The 16,047-nt window shown below is 40.5% G+C and overlaps 1 protein-coding gene across 1 annotated transcript in view; it reads left to right on the top strand.

The window, feature by feature from the left end:
- The window catches only part of TTF1 (transcription termination factor 1), a 16,569-nt gene extending 528 nt beyond the window's left edge, over nucleotides 1-16,041 (top strand). Inside the window, exons 2-11 of the mRNA XM_019510712.1 lie at nucleotides 847-1,784; nucleotides 2,495-2,745; nucleotides 3,944-4,129; nucleotides 5,032-5,110; nucleotides 6,063-6,193; nucleotides 8,488-8,713; nucleotides 9,915-10,004; nucleotides 11,651-11,716; nucleotides 13,939-14,024; nucleotides 14,713-16,041. Coding sequence (XP_019366257.1) covers nucleotides 859-1,784; nucleotides 2,495-2,745; nucleotides 3,944-4,129; nucleotides 5,032-5,110; nucleotides 6,063-6,193; nucleotides 8,488-8,713; nucleotides 9,915-10,004; nucleotides 11,651-11,716; nucleotides 13,939-14,024; nucleotides 14,713-14,891 — 2,220 coding nt within the window. The 5' untranslated portion in view covers nucleotides 847-858 and the 3' untranslated portion in view covers nucleotides 14,892-16,041. The remainder of the gene's footprint in view (nucleotides 1-846; nucleotides 1,785-2,494; nucleotides 2,746-3,943; nucleotides 4,130-5,031; nucleotides 5,111-6,062; nucleotides 6,194-8,487; nucleotides 8,714-9,914; nucleotides 10,005-11,650; nucleotides 11,717-13,938; nucleotides 14,025-14,712) is intronic.
- Nucleotides 16,042-16,047: the final 6 nt, after the last annotated feature.

Below are 16,047 nucleotides of genomic sequence, written 5' to 3'. Positions count from 1 at the left end.
GGGGTTTTCCCCCCCCCCCCCCCCGCCCTCCTTGCAGCCTCTAGCGTTTCAGGTGCAGGAAGCTCCCAGGCTTAAATGACCCCTTGGGTGAAAGGTGCTTCCTGTGGTCGGTTTTAACCTAGGGACTCCTCACTGTATCGCGAGCGAGATCCAGCGATAGATCCCTGTCAGGTTTCTCTTTGGTATGTATTGTGTAAACCCCCTCCCTCAAGTGTCTCTTTTTGTAAATTGAACAGGCCTTAGCCTCTCTTCCTATAGCAGCTCCTCCATGTGAATCATTCCTGTTGCCCTTCTCTGCACCTCCTCTCGCTTTTCTGTATCTGAAGCTGGGGTGTTGGGCTTGGCTGGCCCCGAGGGCTGGATGAGGGGAGCAGGACTGGTCCGCAAGCTGGAAAAGCGGTGTGAGGCTGGCCTGGGGGCTGGATCGGTTCTACGGACCCCTCATGCCGTGTCCAGTCTGGGACCTACGGAGAGAGGCCTGGCATCGCAGGCGCTTGGCTGCTGCTGCGGGAACAAGCCGCGGTACTGAGCTTCGTCCCGTGGTGCTCTTGGAGCTCCAGAGCTGCTGCTCTTGCCCAGGTGCTTGGCAGCCAAGTTGGACAGTGCTGGAGCCCCAGCAGCGAAGCAGCTTTGTTGAGCCAAGGAGGTGTCATTTTTCAAAAATGAAAGCAAGTCACTTTCATCTTGATTCTTTAGATACAGTCGTGTCACTTTTAAGCCAGTGCCATAGATAACTTTTAAGGAAGATATAACCAGAATGTATCCTGAAGTGTGTTGGTGGTTTTTCATGAAGTTTGCTTATGTAATGATAGCATTTAAGTAAGATCTATCTTCTTTTCACTAAAGGAGCTGGCAGCTATGACTGAAGAAGCCAACACACATTTTCTACAGAACTGTCACTCTGTCAAGAAGAGAAAGAAGAAGAAAAAGAGAAACGGAGAGCACACTGAGAGCTTTGCGAGTGACAGAGACAAATGTGCCTCGAGCATGGATGCCTGCTCTCCTCCTCCTGTGCTTTCTGAAGATCAGGGTTCACAGAACAGTGAATTGCATAAAAAGAAGAAAAAGAAAAACAGGAAAGAGAATCTTGCCACAAGTCTAGATGATTCTCTTATTTTGTGGGAGGGTGAAATTAATAACAAGACTGTAATAGATGCTTCCCAAGAGAAAAAGAAGCAAAAGAAACAGAAGCACAAAAAGAGCAGTAGCCTGCATGAGGAAAACAGTGTATTATATATCTCAGAAGACGAAGATAATGCTAGCAGCCTGGACCCTTTAGGGAATGTCGATTGTGTAATTGTACCTACTAAGACAAAAAAAAGAAAAAAGAATTTGTCAGAGGAACAGGATGAGGTAAAGGAAGTGCGTGCTTTTGATGAATATGCTTCCAAAAGGCAAAAAAAGAAAAAAAAAAGGGAACAGACCAGTCTCAGTCATACACAAGAAGCCACAGATGAAAACTTGGCATCATTACTTCTGTCATGTGCAAAACAAAATTCTGCCTCATTGCAAGAGGTAAAAGATAAGATGGTAAAGTTGAGGTCACCTACAGCAGTGCCCAGAAAGGGTTATAGAGGTGGAGAGTCTTCCAATCAGGCAAACTCAGAAGCTACAGAAATTTTTTTTGCATTGAAGAAAGGTCCCATGGATATACCCACTGCTATTCCTACGGTTACTTCAGGAGTTGATAATGGCTCTTCTGAAGAAGTCTTGGTGCCAGTTAGAAAGATTAAAAAGAGACGGAGATCAAGCTTGCAACAAGTACCGTCAGAACCTGAGAAAAAGTAAGGCTTAGATTCCCTCTATCTCAGTTTTCTTAGTGCTTTCATCACATTGTCATCTGAGCCCTAGTACATTTTTCTCTCCCTAGTGTATATGTCTTAAAAACCTGGATTCAGAATAACAGTGAAGGTTACATGAGACCTGCAGCATTGCTGAGTGTCACTGCCTTGAATTCCTGTGTCCTGATTCCAGGCCATCCTTAAGACTCAAAGAACTACATTCCCTGCATGGAAGTATATGACAAATGATTTTATTTGGTTAAGCTTGCAAGTCGAGGAGAGAAATAGCTTCAAACATTATGCCCTATACCTACAATGAACTCTGTGGGGGAAGACTCTAGTGACTTCAGTGGAGTTAAAGGCGGGTACAGGAGTCTGCCTAAAAAGTCTGGAGGTCTTAAGAGGAGTCTGCTAATTGTAGGGCTATATGTAATTGCACCAAGGTATTATTTAGATTATTAAAAGAATAGTAAATTAAAGCAAGGATTGGCAGCCTTTCAGAGTGGTAGACTACTTCAGCAAAGCTAGCAGTAAAGGTTGGCTGCTGCTTTGTCATTATCAAAAGTGTTTGGAATTGTAGCCGGATTGTAAGACTAGAAATAGAGTAGGGTGAAGTGGGCAGCACAATTCCCATATCTTTTGCTTGAAAAAGTGATTTTACTCTCAGAATTAATAAATCTTCAGTAGTAAACTCTAATTATTCTTGTTATCAGATTACCAGTGTCAGTGGCATTTGAAAATGAGGAAGACCAGAATGTTTCCCTTTCTGAATATGCAGACTCTGAAATCTCCATGTTGAAAAATGAAGAGTTCCTGGAATCTATGCCACTGTTGCAACTAGATTTGGAGGCTGCAAAACAGGAACTAGAGGAGTTTATTCCTCACGTGAGGAAAATGTCAGATGAATCTATCCTGAAGATGGCTGGAAGAGACCTGAACAGGTTTAAAAAATTTAAGAACGAAGGTGAGCTCCCAAGAGAGTGCTATACTGACAGAGCCAGGAGGCGAGTGACATCTGAAAGTAGTTTGACAGAGGAGGAAAGGATTTGATTTTATATAGTGCATTTTATACCCAGAATATCTGACTTCTAGAAATTGAAATATAGGAGACTCATGCAGCACATCTAATTCCAGTGGAATGGCAACAGGTTTAAAATCTCTAGCAGAGAGGAAAACATTTGTGTTATCAACTTGGATAAGAGCATTCCTTCATGATATGAAATATTTCTCCTCTGATTAGATTATTTCTCTGTGCTGTATTCTATTAAAAATGAGGGTTGCATTCTAAGCACAAATGTTTCTGTTTAGGGCTATCAATTAATTGTGGTTAATGCATGTGATTAACACAATCATTTGTGTTAATTTTTTTAAGGCGTTAATTGTGCACATGGTTTTGGAGCCTATGCCCAGTCTCCGCTTCACCACTGTTACAGTGGCCTGTGGGCTGCCCTGCAGGGCAGCGGTGGCAACACAGAGGACTGTAGGGCAGCCTGGGTGGGGGCTGTAGGTGGCTGAAGCAGTGCGGGAGGGAGGGGGGCACACACAGACATGCAGCTGCAGCCTGCAGATGCCCAGGAACGTAGCCCAGTGGTGTGTAAAAAGTGCCCAGCAGACAAGTCTGTGAAGGGGAAGGGGCATGGGGGAGGAAAAAGGCGGGCTGGGGGTGCATATAGAGTCTCGCGTGGTGAGGGAGGGAGTGGGGCAGAGGCTGGGATGAATAGGGCCCCAGGGCTGGGCAGGTCATGGGACTGAGCTGCTGGAGGCTCGTCCAAGTGTGCAGGAGGGCTTTTGCTGCTGCATGGACCCCCAGGTGCATTAAAATCCCTAATTTGAATCGCACAACTAACCATGGTTGAATTTTTAAATCATTTGACAAGCCCTAGTTCTATTACTTGCTTATTTCTTAGTTCTGTTTTCCTTTTATTCCAGCCTTACTTACAGGCCAGTATCCTGGCATCCAGGTTACAGTTGAGATGCTACATATGAATATTCCATCTCCAAACTGCTCTTCTCTCTCTGCGAGTTGATATATTGTCTCTTCAGAGCATTGACTTTTCATTGCCTGTTTGACATATTTTGTAAACCTGCATTTTCACCATGAAATGCAGGCAAGTTGTAACTAGAGTTCTGTTTTTCTAAACCAAATGTTTTGTATGTTCTAGGTGTTGCTGTCAAGTTTGGCAGGTTTTCTAAGAAGGAAAATAATCAGATACAGAAAAATGTGGAAGACTTTTTATCACTTACAGGACTAGAAAGTGCGGAGAAACTATTATTTACTTATAGGTTCCCAGAAGAGAAACAAAGCATCACTAGATTGAAAGTAAAATATGGATTTTGTGAGAAAATTGGTGAGTATTATACAATTGCTTTTAAAAGATGGTTCTTGCTCTCTAATGGTGGCATTATTGCATGTCATATAAAACCATGGGTTGTTTAAAAAGGATTTAGTTTTCAACTGTAAATCCGATTAAAATAATAAAGTGCAATTTTAAGATGATATGAAGTTTGTTAAATATCTTTGCCACTGATATGAGTCTCTGTGTTCACTTATGAAGGGTTTGCCGATTTAAAATTCAGCTTCACCTCACCACACGTTTTAGAGTTTTCAAAGCCAGAAGTACACATGATCAAGAGCACAATTTGTGCCGTTTCTTTTGGCTAGAAAATAAGTTTATGGGTAGACATTTTCAAAGCTCTCTGGTGCTCATTAGTGGGAGGTATGTCTAAAATCTGTAACTATTTTGAAAATTTCAGTCATATCCTTTGAGTATGTAAATAACTGGTAAGTTCTGTGTGCCGTGTTAGCTTAAACTGAAGGAGGCAATTAGAATGTTTGCAGATAGAATTTTATTGTTTTTCCTCACACTTTGGAAGATTGAACTTGTATACAAAGAGGATTTTTCCATTTTAATATCTAGCCTCTCCTCTCTTTTGTGCAGAACCCAACTGCTATGATACTTGTTCATTCTGAGATGACTTTTGATCTATTCTCTTGGTGCACTCAGTAAATGGCTTCTCATTCTATATTCATCTTTACTGTACTGTTTGATTGAAAGTGTTGAGAAGCATCTGTTGAAATAGGTCCATACTCCTTTTCTCTTCCAGTATTTTTAGTACAGCAGACTATAAGCATTGAACAATGGAAGAACTATCATTGATAATTTTTCTTGATTGTGCTATGTCTCTTTCTTCAACGGCCTTTTCACTGGGTAAAATGCATTTAAAAAAAAAAGAATTTTTTACTTTGTAGCTAAGAGAATTCCTCGACCTTGGAGACTGATATATGTGCGGGCAAGGAAGATGTTTGACCCAAACAACTATAAAGGCCGGTAAGAGTGTATTTTAGGCATTGCTGTGCACTAAGAGTTGGTCTTTGATAGCCACATCTTGCTTTAGTTTTTGTAACATACACAACAAAGAACCTTTCCATGTGTGAGAGCAATGAGCGAATGACAGTTCTAAATCATGCATTATTTACAAATTACAATATGTTCTTTATGTGATAGGAAATCTAGTTCCTCTTCAAATAGTGAGCCAAAAGTTAGCTCTTGCAGTTCAATAGGAAGTTAACAAATCTGGGTTCTGGTCGAATGGGGAGGAGAGAGCGTTTTGGGTTTGTAGGACACTCACAGTGAAGGCCATGCTCTGAACTTCGATTCCAGAGTTTCTGCTGTGATTGCAGCTGTGATAACATGAAACAAAGGTGAGGTTTGTATTTTAGGCAGCATGTATCTTTCCATGAGTTTAATATGTTGCATTAGAAGAACACTTTTAGCAGTTGCAGTCAGTTTGGGTTGTATTCAGAAACAAAAGATAGCATCTGCAATCTAACTTCCATAGACACTTTTATTAATTTTTTTGTGTGGCTGTATAGTCTGAAAATGCTAGTAGCAAGTTGCATGTTTCATAATGACTGTATGAGCAAAAGGTAACTTCTTCAAAGCACATCCTCTGTTTCTAAATTTCCTGGACAATTTTATGATTTTGCATTTCAGTTTTTCTAGTTTCAAAATATTTTTTCTCAATCCTGTTACTTGATTCATACAAATAGGAGATGGATAGAATAGGTTGGTGCCAGTAATGGAACATACTAAACTGACAAATGAACATCATAACAGACTAACGTTAATGCAGCTGAAGGGTTAAAGAAAAGACCATTTTATAAATATTACTTGAAATACTAATGAAAGATGGACTTTGTGGATTTTTGTACCTTTGTTTCTTTGAAACAACTGGGCTTTTTCAGCCTGTTTATTCTTCTGTTTACCTTTGCTGCATTAGGTATTCTGAGGATGAGAAAGAACAATTGAAGAGATATCATGCTATGCATGGCAACAACTGGAAGAAGATTTCTGAGATGATGAACCGTAGCAACCTCTCAGTTGCTCTCAAATATTCGCAGATGAAGGCCCGTAAGTCATCATTAAAACTAAAAATTCAAGCTCTGCATGTCAGAAATTAAAAATAATTTATTATTTTAGTTACAGTTCCAGCAAGTACTCTTAGGTTCTTTGGATATCATGTACTGGACAGGGTTCTTGCTTTGGGTTCCCCTGGTTTCTGTTTTTTCCAAGTTGCTATTTGCAGTGAATCTGTGTGTGTAGTTGATAAAAACAAACATTTCTGATTAGAGGTACAGAATTGAAATAACACAAGATTTAACATTTGATTAAAAGATCAACATATAGATTGACACATTTCAGTCAGAAAGCCTGACTGAGGTAAGAGCCAGGATTTGAAAAGAGCTTAGGCAGTTCTGAAAATCCTGCTAGGACATTAGGTATTAAGTTTCAATTAAAATTGGTGTTACCCAACCTGCTTAGGCAGTTTGACACTTGTAATAGATTCCTAGATACCTGTGAAAACCTGGCCCAGAGTGCATTACTCCTAAGACCTTTTGAGATTCAGGTCTCATTTTAACCATGTGGGTTGTCCCAGTCTAAGTGTATGTAAGAGCCTCAAAGCTACAATGGTCACTGGCAGCAAGCCAGACAAGAAATAAAGTAGAATGCCTTCCATTTCTCTTGCTGTTGGGCAGTCTTCTTCCAAGAGTTTCATGTAGTGCTTCACAATCAGGCCATTAAGAAAGAGGTCAGAGGAAATTTTATTGTGGCTAACTTAATAACCAGCTGGTTTTAAGGCTGTTCAGCTGCTCACCTTAGGAATTATAGATTGCTAGGCTACATATTTTGTTCTGGGTTTTTTTCTTTTTTATAAAACAGCCAAAAAATGCCCCTCAAAGGCTCTTTATCTAATTACTGTTGTCCAAGATTAACGAAATGTAGTCAACTAACTTTTTTAGAGAATATAATATGTAATGATATCCCTAAGCTGTGGGAAATCTGACTTCTATGTAGAGGAAGAGGTATTTGTAAGTCTGCACTTTAGTTAAGGGATGTCATCTGACCCCAGCACTCTTTTCTGCCTAGGCAGGGGATTGGACTCAATGATCTGTTGAGGTCTCTTCTGACCCCAGCATCTATGAATCTATGTTGGCCTGGCTGCAGTTCATTTTAGCCATAACAGGAGCTTGATTTTATATTTTTTAGGGTTTGTTTCTAAAAAAAAAAAAAAAGAGAAGCAATTATTTCGTCCTCCAGTGTGAATACTAGAAAGAGTCTCCTTGCTTATGTGGGATAGCAGTTAAAATGTTCACAGGGAAGCACTATTAGTGCATTCGCTGGTATTAAGAAGTTAACTTATTTAGTGTGTCCTTTCCCCATGTTCTCTCATTGTAAAAGTAGGGAAAATATCCCAACTGACACAATAGCAGCTATCCAAATGTTTTTAATTTGATATTTAAGAAATATCAAGTAAGCTTCATTTCTGGAGAAATGAAATGAGAGGTTGTAGACTTGTTTGGATTCCAGTCTTTCCTCACTTAACTTGTCAAATCCTTATGCAGAATGCTAGAGAGGCTGCCTTTATTTCAAACTGTAGTAAAAATAAAAGGTAGACTATAATCCAGTAGAACATGGTGAGGAAAAAGCATCCCTTTTCTTTGAGACATCCATTTTTATTTTTTCAGCTGTTGGAAGCAGCAGGTGGAATTAATTTATAATAGTGTTTTTGTTTGCCTAATTAGCACCTGTGTTGCACTTTCAAAGTATAAAGTGGTAGAAGGAACCCATAAATAATTCTCACAACAACCCTCTGAAGCAGACAAGTTTTTGGGTAGAGAAACTGATCCACGGGCCTATTTTACCGAAAAAAAGAAAAAATCTAGTGATAGGTTCCTAAGTCCATATATAGGCACACAAGTAAGTGGCCTGAATTTTTTTCAGAAATGCTGAGCCCCTAACAGTGCCCACTGAGTTCAGTGGGTTTGCTGCTTGCCAGTACTTTTGAAAATCAGACTGCAGGCCCCTTATGTGCGTGACTAAATTTGGCTTAGGCTGCCTAATATTAAGAGATTTTTTGAAAGCTTGAGTCAAGCAGGCAATGTAGCTTGCCTGACTATCAGTGGAATTAGTGGCAGGTTTGTGAATGGAGTTCTTAGCTTCTACTACACTCCTTTATCCACTGGTCTGGATGACCTGTCTCAAATCTGCCGTGGAAAAATGTTATTGCAAAACATCTAGATTGAATGTGGAACTGATCTTGTAAATATATTGCAGAACTGAGCGCACTCACTTGATTATTTTGCTCTTTGGGTCAATTGGTGAGAGGTTTTATCTAAATTGTTTGGCTTTTTTATTCAACATAGAAATTAATGCTGGTCCCTGGACAAAGGAGGAGACCCAGAGGCTAATTAAAGCAGTAGAGGAGATAATTCAGGAACGAGCCATAAAGGAAGACTCAGATTCTCTTTTCTTGGAAAACTCAGAAGAAACTCTTTCAGTTGAGCGTAAAAAACTCTACAAGAACCTACCTTGGGTTGATATACAAACCAAAGTAGGAACTAGACATTGGAGACAGTGTAAATCTAAGTGGTAAGTTTGTATAAAAGGCTTGGGAGTTATACGAGTCTGGGATTATCTTTTTGTTTTCTCTGTGTTTGCTTTCTTTAAACTGGTTGTGTCTGGACATGTATTTGTTTAATAAACAACTGGTAATAATAACAACAGGATGTAGGATACAAAAAAAATGTTATCGGAAAAATTACCAAAATTCTTAGTCTAGAGAAATAAGAAATGGTAGGCCAGATCTTAATTCCAAATCTTGTAATGCTTGTTGAAAGATATGACTCCCGTTACTTTAATCACACAGGATACTTTGCCGCAGCTCTGTGCAATATTAAGTATAACTTCATTATAGGAAAAGAAAGAAGAAAAATCAAAACAAATCACGAGTGATATATAATGCTTACTTATGTACAGTTTATTATGCTTGTGTCAATTTTTTTTCATTGGAGCTTACTGAGTTGAGAGCAGAGAAGCCTCTGGTGTGGGAACAAGCGAATTGATACCAATCCAAAAATTAATTATAATAATTTTTTTTAATTGTTGTATTTGCATCAGTGTTGAGGGTAGTTGGTGTACAAAGACACATTGCTTTTTCAACTCTAAAGCTTCTCTGTCTATACACAACTTAAATGCAAGTTCTGCAAAGTTGTAAGTGTATGAATAATTGAAAGTGGAGCTACTTTCTTTCATAACATCACATGTGTACTTAAGTGTCTCCATCATGTGGTATTGCGTTTATGAAAGATAATTTTTTAAAAGAAAGGGCACAACTTAAGATGGCAAACTGCCTGCTTGCTCTTTCTAAGGAAAAGAAACTGAAAGCTGGCAGATAGGTAAGAGTCCTACCAAATAGGAAACTTAGAGCCGGAATTTGCTCTTAGATGCCGTTGTAGTGAATGGGCTTGAACAGACACGGGTTGCAAGATTCAGTTCCTTAGTTTGGGTAGCTGCATTAGACTAAGTTGCTTAGATTTCAGTGTAACCTCTTCATGTAGAATAGGTTAACCGCATTATGAGAAAAGAAAGATAAAAGCATTGGAAGTTATAAGAAAGTGAAGCCATAGACCTATGAAGGCCCAAGACTTCTAGAACAATTAACAAAATATATAACCATCTCTTTTTATCGCTGAACAAGATTGAATGTTTTTGTTTTTTTTACCCAAACTTTAACTTTAAGTGATGGGGAAATCTCTCTCTCTCTCACTGTCTTTCTCCCCTCCCTTACAAGGCTTTCAGTTCTAACGAAGAAGATGTCCAATGGGGAGGCGCTATATCATGGGACAAAAGGGTTGCGAGCTAAAATCAATCTCATTGAAAGGTAGGGATAAATATAATGCAGTGTGCTTTTGCTGCAGTATGTGGAGCATTTGTCAGGTGACATTCGGGAGCACATGCAATAAAAGTGAAGTGTGTCATTTCAGACACAGAAGTTCCCACGGCATTAGGTTCTCTTCCTAGTTTTCTGTAAAAACTAGGCATGTTAAACCATCCTGAGTGCAGCTGGCCTAGATACAAGCAGCACTTCTTTACAGGCAGAGGGATTTGTTGTCTGATCAGCTGAAAGCTTGTTCTCCATTTCTTTGTGCTGTGGTTGGCCCTGCCCAGCTGACACAGGTGCTACTGAGCAAGCAGTGGGCCCTTTCTCCTGTGCATTGTCAACACAATGACTTAAGTTCCAATTATTAACATCTGTGTAAGTCTACTGCCTGCAGTGGGGTTGCTACAGGGGAATGAGAAAAGTATAGAAAATGTGTGTGTGCAATTTGGTTAGTAGAACTTCTACTGGTGACGATGTATGATACGGAAAGAGAACCAGGGTATATCTGGCAGTTAGAGAAAAGGTCCTTCTTACTTGTAAGCAGCTTAACAAATGAAATTTCCAGAGAGATGGGAGCAATTCAGAATGGAGATGTTAACAATTTCAGTGATGCTCAATCTCTGGCCTGTGGGCTGAATCCAGCCCACAGTGCTGTCGTGTGGCTGGTGGGGCTTCCCACAAGTCTGAAAATTTGGTGATGGGGGAGCAGTGGCAGTGTTAATTGCTCCCAGAGCCACAGCAATTAATACAGACCACACTGCTCCACAAGCACATTTCTGTATCTGTGGGGAGGTTCGCAGGTTGGATCGCACCAGCCCCGTGCTGGATCAGGCTCATAGACTCGCCCTATGGTACCCATCGGACCACGAAGTTGAGCACTAGGGCTGTGTAAAGCTTCGGCTGCTGATTTGATTTGGTGGAGATTTGGCCTGATATGGGAGCTGAATCTCTGAATATGAATCAATTCAAGAGACCCTTCAATCTCTCTGAATCGAATCAGAACCCTCCAAATCAGTTCGGAGAAGTTCATAAACATTCAATGATTCGGACATAGACACAGCTTTACATGTTTTTCCTACATATCTCTAGGTAGCAGGGGCTCTGAATGCTGCAGTGCTGGGGCAGATGGAGCGTCCCAGAGAAGCTCAGGGGGGTCCCCAGCATGATCAGCAGCAGCCCCAGAAATGGACCAGAAGCACTTCAAGTCCACTTCCAAGTTTGCCGCCAAGCACGTGGGGGCCCCGCCATGCTTCTGTGGGATGCTCCATCCACCCCAGCATCTCAGCATTCATGAGCTGTGCCTGGTACCTCGAGGTATGTAGAAAAAACATTTAAAGCTGTGTCTATGTCCAAATCGCTTATTTGGAAATATTTGAAAATGCTGTTCTCAGCACGCAGGTAGAAAGAAAACTTTGCTTTTAAGTTTTTTGCCTTTTCTCTTTCTTTTTGTTTCAGTTTGGCAACCGTGAAGGTGTTTTAGCATCATTTTATATATTTAACATGTGTGCACAGTTTCACCCAGAGTTACCAGCAGTGTTTATCTTTGTAGAATATGCCTTGGTTGGGGAAGAGGATCATGGACCAATAGGATATGAAACTGCCCTCTCTGCTGTGCCTATAAATTGCTTTTTCATTGCAATTCCTAGGTTGTATAACATGAAGGTGGAAGATGCTAATGAAATAAACTGGGAAGAGCTCAGCAGTGTCTTTGGGTAAAAGCTTTTGTTTTGATATTTGAATTTGGCCACAAACAGGCAGTCTTTAGAAGTCAGCCAGTGTTATGTTTTTGGATTAAACAGTAAGGATTTTTTTGTAATGTATGGACGTTTTACTAAGTAAAGAAACTCCACGAACAAATCAGGCTTAGCATAAAGGCTAATTTTATTATTCTTTTAGAGCTAATACAAATATAAAGCAATATAGATACCTTCTACTGCAATATGAAAAGATTAACATATATGCTCACCACCTTAAAAATAATGAACACGACGTCAGTGGTTGAACACTCTGTAAAGTTTTGTCCATGGCAGGGGTGGTTCTCAATTCCTACGTTAAGTTCTGCTCAGGGTAAACTTTTGGTCTGAGGATCAAGGTTTTCTAGGGTCTTGAAAGCCCACTTCCCCAATTTTATACCCTTCTTGTTTACATAACTTCACTTCTTAACACGTGCATTTTTCTATGGATGCTTATTTACGTCGCGCATTTCTATAGTAGCCCCATATCTTAACAGTTATTTCTCGTATGGTTTGCCTTGCTTTAAAGGGCTTCTATTTGCCCAAAACCGTCTGTTTTTCTGTTTTTGACCAATTTTTTAGTATTCTCAGTTCATTCTAATTTAGCAAAATCTGCATTTTACATACATAACTCCCATTCCTGAACAAAAGTCAAGCTACTTGTATCAAAAGGCCTTTATTTTAGGCTAAAACCAGCCTAAGTTCTCAGAAATATAAACAAGCTTGGACTCCTACAGCCACACAGAGTCTCACTGAATTCAACAGGACTGTGCGCTTACAGATCACTATGCAGTAACAGGACATAACATTTTAGGAATAGGTGTTTAAACTTAAAATGACAGGAAACTATTTTTTCTACCTTATCTTATAGCTTTCCTACCACTGTGAACATAGTGGCCAAGTTGCTTTTCTGTATGGCTAAGTACAGACATTTGGGGCATTAGGGGATGGTTAAATCAATTCGAAGTGGCTGCCTGATATTAGGTAAATCAGGATTTTGCTGGGGGGGAGTAGCCAGGGGATTGGGGGTCCAGCAGACTGGAGGGGACCAGGGGTCCACTGAGGACTGGGGAGGCAGGCGCAATGTAGGGGTTGGGGGATGCAGGCGTGACCCGCAAGGGGTAGGGGGAACAGGCACGACTTGTGGGTGCGGTAAAGGGGGCAGGTACAACTCAAAAGTCATGGCTGGGGGCAGGCTCAACCTGCGAGTGGGGTGGGGTCCCTCCGCTTAGTGAACCTACACCCCCCTCCCACTCCTGCCGGACTTATTTGTTTGGCAGCAGCAGCGGCTGAGGCTGATTAAAAGCATCTGCACCTGAGGCAGTTTGTGAGATGGGGGTTGAGAGTGCTGGCAGGGCAGAGAGGGGAGCAAGGGGCTAGGGGGGAGGGCAAAAATAGACTAGTGTGGGGGAAAGGGGGAGCAGCCCCAGGGCTGGAGCCAGTGGTTGGATTTTCCCAGCCTCAAGGCTGTAGAGGGGAAGTGGACAGAACTTCCATGCACCAGTTTGACTTAAATGAGTCTGATACTGTATAGATCCAGGGCTATCTTAAACTGGGTTCTGCCATTTTTAGACTGGGTTGTGTGTACGGAACATCTGTTCCGTTACAGATTTAGACTGATTGCCGGTCACTGAGGCCACATCTGTAAGTGTAAGGTTAGCACCCAGACGAGCTAAGTTTAAATTGGGCGGCCGTTATGAATCCGATTTAACCTCCCAAATGCCTGCACTTATCCTGTGTGTAACACTTGAGTTATTCTTATTTTACTTGTGTAGGATGGCTGTTGCATAAAGGATCTGTAATATTGCAGCCGTGTCGTAGAAGAGCCTGAGTATGGTGTACAAAATGACCCAGTTCTGTCCATGTAATCCTCTGCATTTCCCAGATCATACAGAGGAACAGATAGGAATGACAAATTCTTTCCACTTTCAGCTTCACTTATTTTTTCTTCTTCCTAAGTGTGTAATACACATTTATACCACGGTTTTTGCCTTGGTGTACCCATGCATAAGATTAACCACTGTCATGACCAATTATTTGTATTTGGTCCTTTAAAGACCAGGCAGATTTTTAAATACTCATATCTGACAGTGTGAGGTTGGCTAATTGGAGCAAAAAGTGCCATTGGAATGACACTGCTATAATAATAAAACTTTATAATAGGCTGTCTTTACCCATATTTGAAACCTTTCTTTTTTCAGAGATGTCCCTGAAGCGTATGTTCAGGGTAAATTTTCTAGGCTAAAGGCTACGTATGTTCCCTTCTGGCACTCGAAGTCTTTTCCTGGTGAGTATCTCTCTTGGTTGCATTATGCATTCTTTCAACTTTTTTTTAAAGCTTATTACTCTGTTAATCTTTCAGTGGTACTCTGAGTCAGCTTTTCCCTGTATATGATCAAATTAGTTTTATTTTTGTTTAATATTTTGGGGTTAATAAAAACAAATACACAAAAGTGGGTGCATTTCATGAAGTCAGCCTGCATTATGCTCGAACCTACCACTTTTACCACTCTGCTTTTTGGAAGTTCATTAGTTCTTCCCATGGTACCCATATGTACATGTGTGTGCATATGCTGATATGGTTACTGGGGAATAGCCAAGAGGAGAATGATGGTACCCTTTTTATCTCCACACATAAATTAAACTCTGCCTACTTGACTTGCTGCTCTTAGTAGATGTTCAAAATAATCGTACATGTGGTCTGGGCTTGGCTTCCTCTTGGTTCTGACCATGCCTGGAGGTTCAGTTGGGCTTTGCCTATGTGAGGCTTATAAGTCCCATTGGGTTTTCAAACATGCCTTCTATCGGACTGTGGCTCATATACCCCATTGGGCTCTGCTAGTTTTCTTGGGCTGAGCAGGAATGGTATTGCAAGAATGTCAGTCTTGTAAAGCGTAATGAAAAAACACAGCTTGTTGATGAAAAGACCAAAATAAAATTAAGAATAAATGGAATGTTCTGTTTTTTCTTTAAAGAAATCATCGATTACCTTTATGACGAGACAATTCCATTGCTTCAGAAAAAGTTAGAAAAACAGCAGGACAGATTTTCTTATGAAAATTTGTCTTCCAGCCAACAGAAAAAGCTTTTCCGAATCAGTGATATCTTTGATGACAGCAAGGAGGAGGGTAATGACCCTGGTGGCAATAATTGATTGTTATTAAAGGCGCGCTCTTTTCCCCCATATCCAAAATGCCAAATTTTGGTCCTCTTGAATCCAGGATTAGATGAAGGGCTAATATATATATAACTATGAAATAACTGTCAGAGCAAAGGCACTTCTGCATATTTCTGTTGTTTTATGTGGAAGCGTGTGAAGTTTACTTAATTTTTTTAAATTTTAGGCAGCATCGTTGTTATATTTTCTTTTGCTTTTTTGAGGAACACACTAGCACATTTTTAATGCTGTATCTACTACACATTGGGCATATCTACAGGTGTGATTAATGTGCCCCAGAGCTTATTGCCCTAAAGTTTATTCATGTGCAGCACATGGAGTCCAGTCGGAACAGCCCTGGGCTGGCGGGCTGACCCCTGGGTCCCCTGCTGTCCTGGGCTGCTCCAGCTGGGCTTCATGTGTTGTGGAGTGGCTGGTTGAGGCATAAGGGGGCTTCAGTGTGGGGGCTACCTGCTGGCTAGCCCTGCACTGAAGCATCCTGTGCTCTAGCCAGCTGGGGCAACGTCTACACGTGCGCGGCTGCACATGAAAAACTCTGCAGCAGGGTAGTACTCGTAATTACTGCAGAATTAATTAGTCAACTGTGCAGTAAACGTCTTGTGTAGATGTGCCCATTTGGTAACAAACCTGTTAAGCCTCTTTGCTTGACTTTGGTATCAACACCTTAAAGTTTAATTTAGGTTTTTTAAAAAAAAAATGTGTAAGTCCTTTTGTTCTAAGTTTATGCAAGCAGAAAAAAAATTGCTTTTCTGCATATGTGTTACAACAAACCTTCAGTCAGTAGCTTAGGTAACTTGAAGGGACCTCCTGTTTTAAGAGAGAATAATCTTATCTGGAGATAATCATTGCATTTTAGAGTTGAGTTAGGACTTTTTAGACCCTTTGTTAAATGTTTTCTACATGATTGAAATATGCTGGTTGTTAGTAGCATCAATTTGCTGTTGGCCAGACTGCAGAGAAGTAATTGCTGCATAGCTCATATACGTTGTTAATACTGGTAGTGACTATATGGTCCCTTCCCTTCACGCCCCTATTTGGCCTTTGTTCTGGCTGGTTGAGGTAAATCCATTTTATGGTAAAGTTTTATATAAACTCAGTTGATTTTTTTTTTTTTTTTTTTTTTTTTTATAAA

The sequence above is a fragment of the Gavialis gangeticus genome, unplaced genomic scaffold (genome assembly GCF_001723915.1).
Source record: "Gavialis gangeticus isolate Ggan-Ray unplaced genomic scaffold, GavGan_comp1, whole genome shotgun sequence".
Taxonomy (NCBI): domain Eukaryota; kingdom Metazoa; phylum Chordata; order Crocodylia; family Gavialidae; genus Gavialis; species Gavialis gangeticus.
The sequence above is the reverse complement of the archived record's forward strand: the minus strand, read 5'-3'. Positions and strand labels throughout refer to the sequence as shown.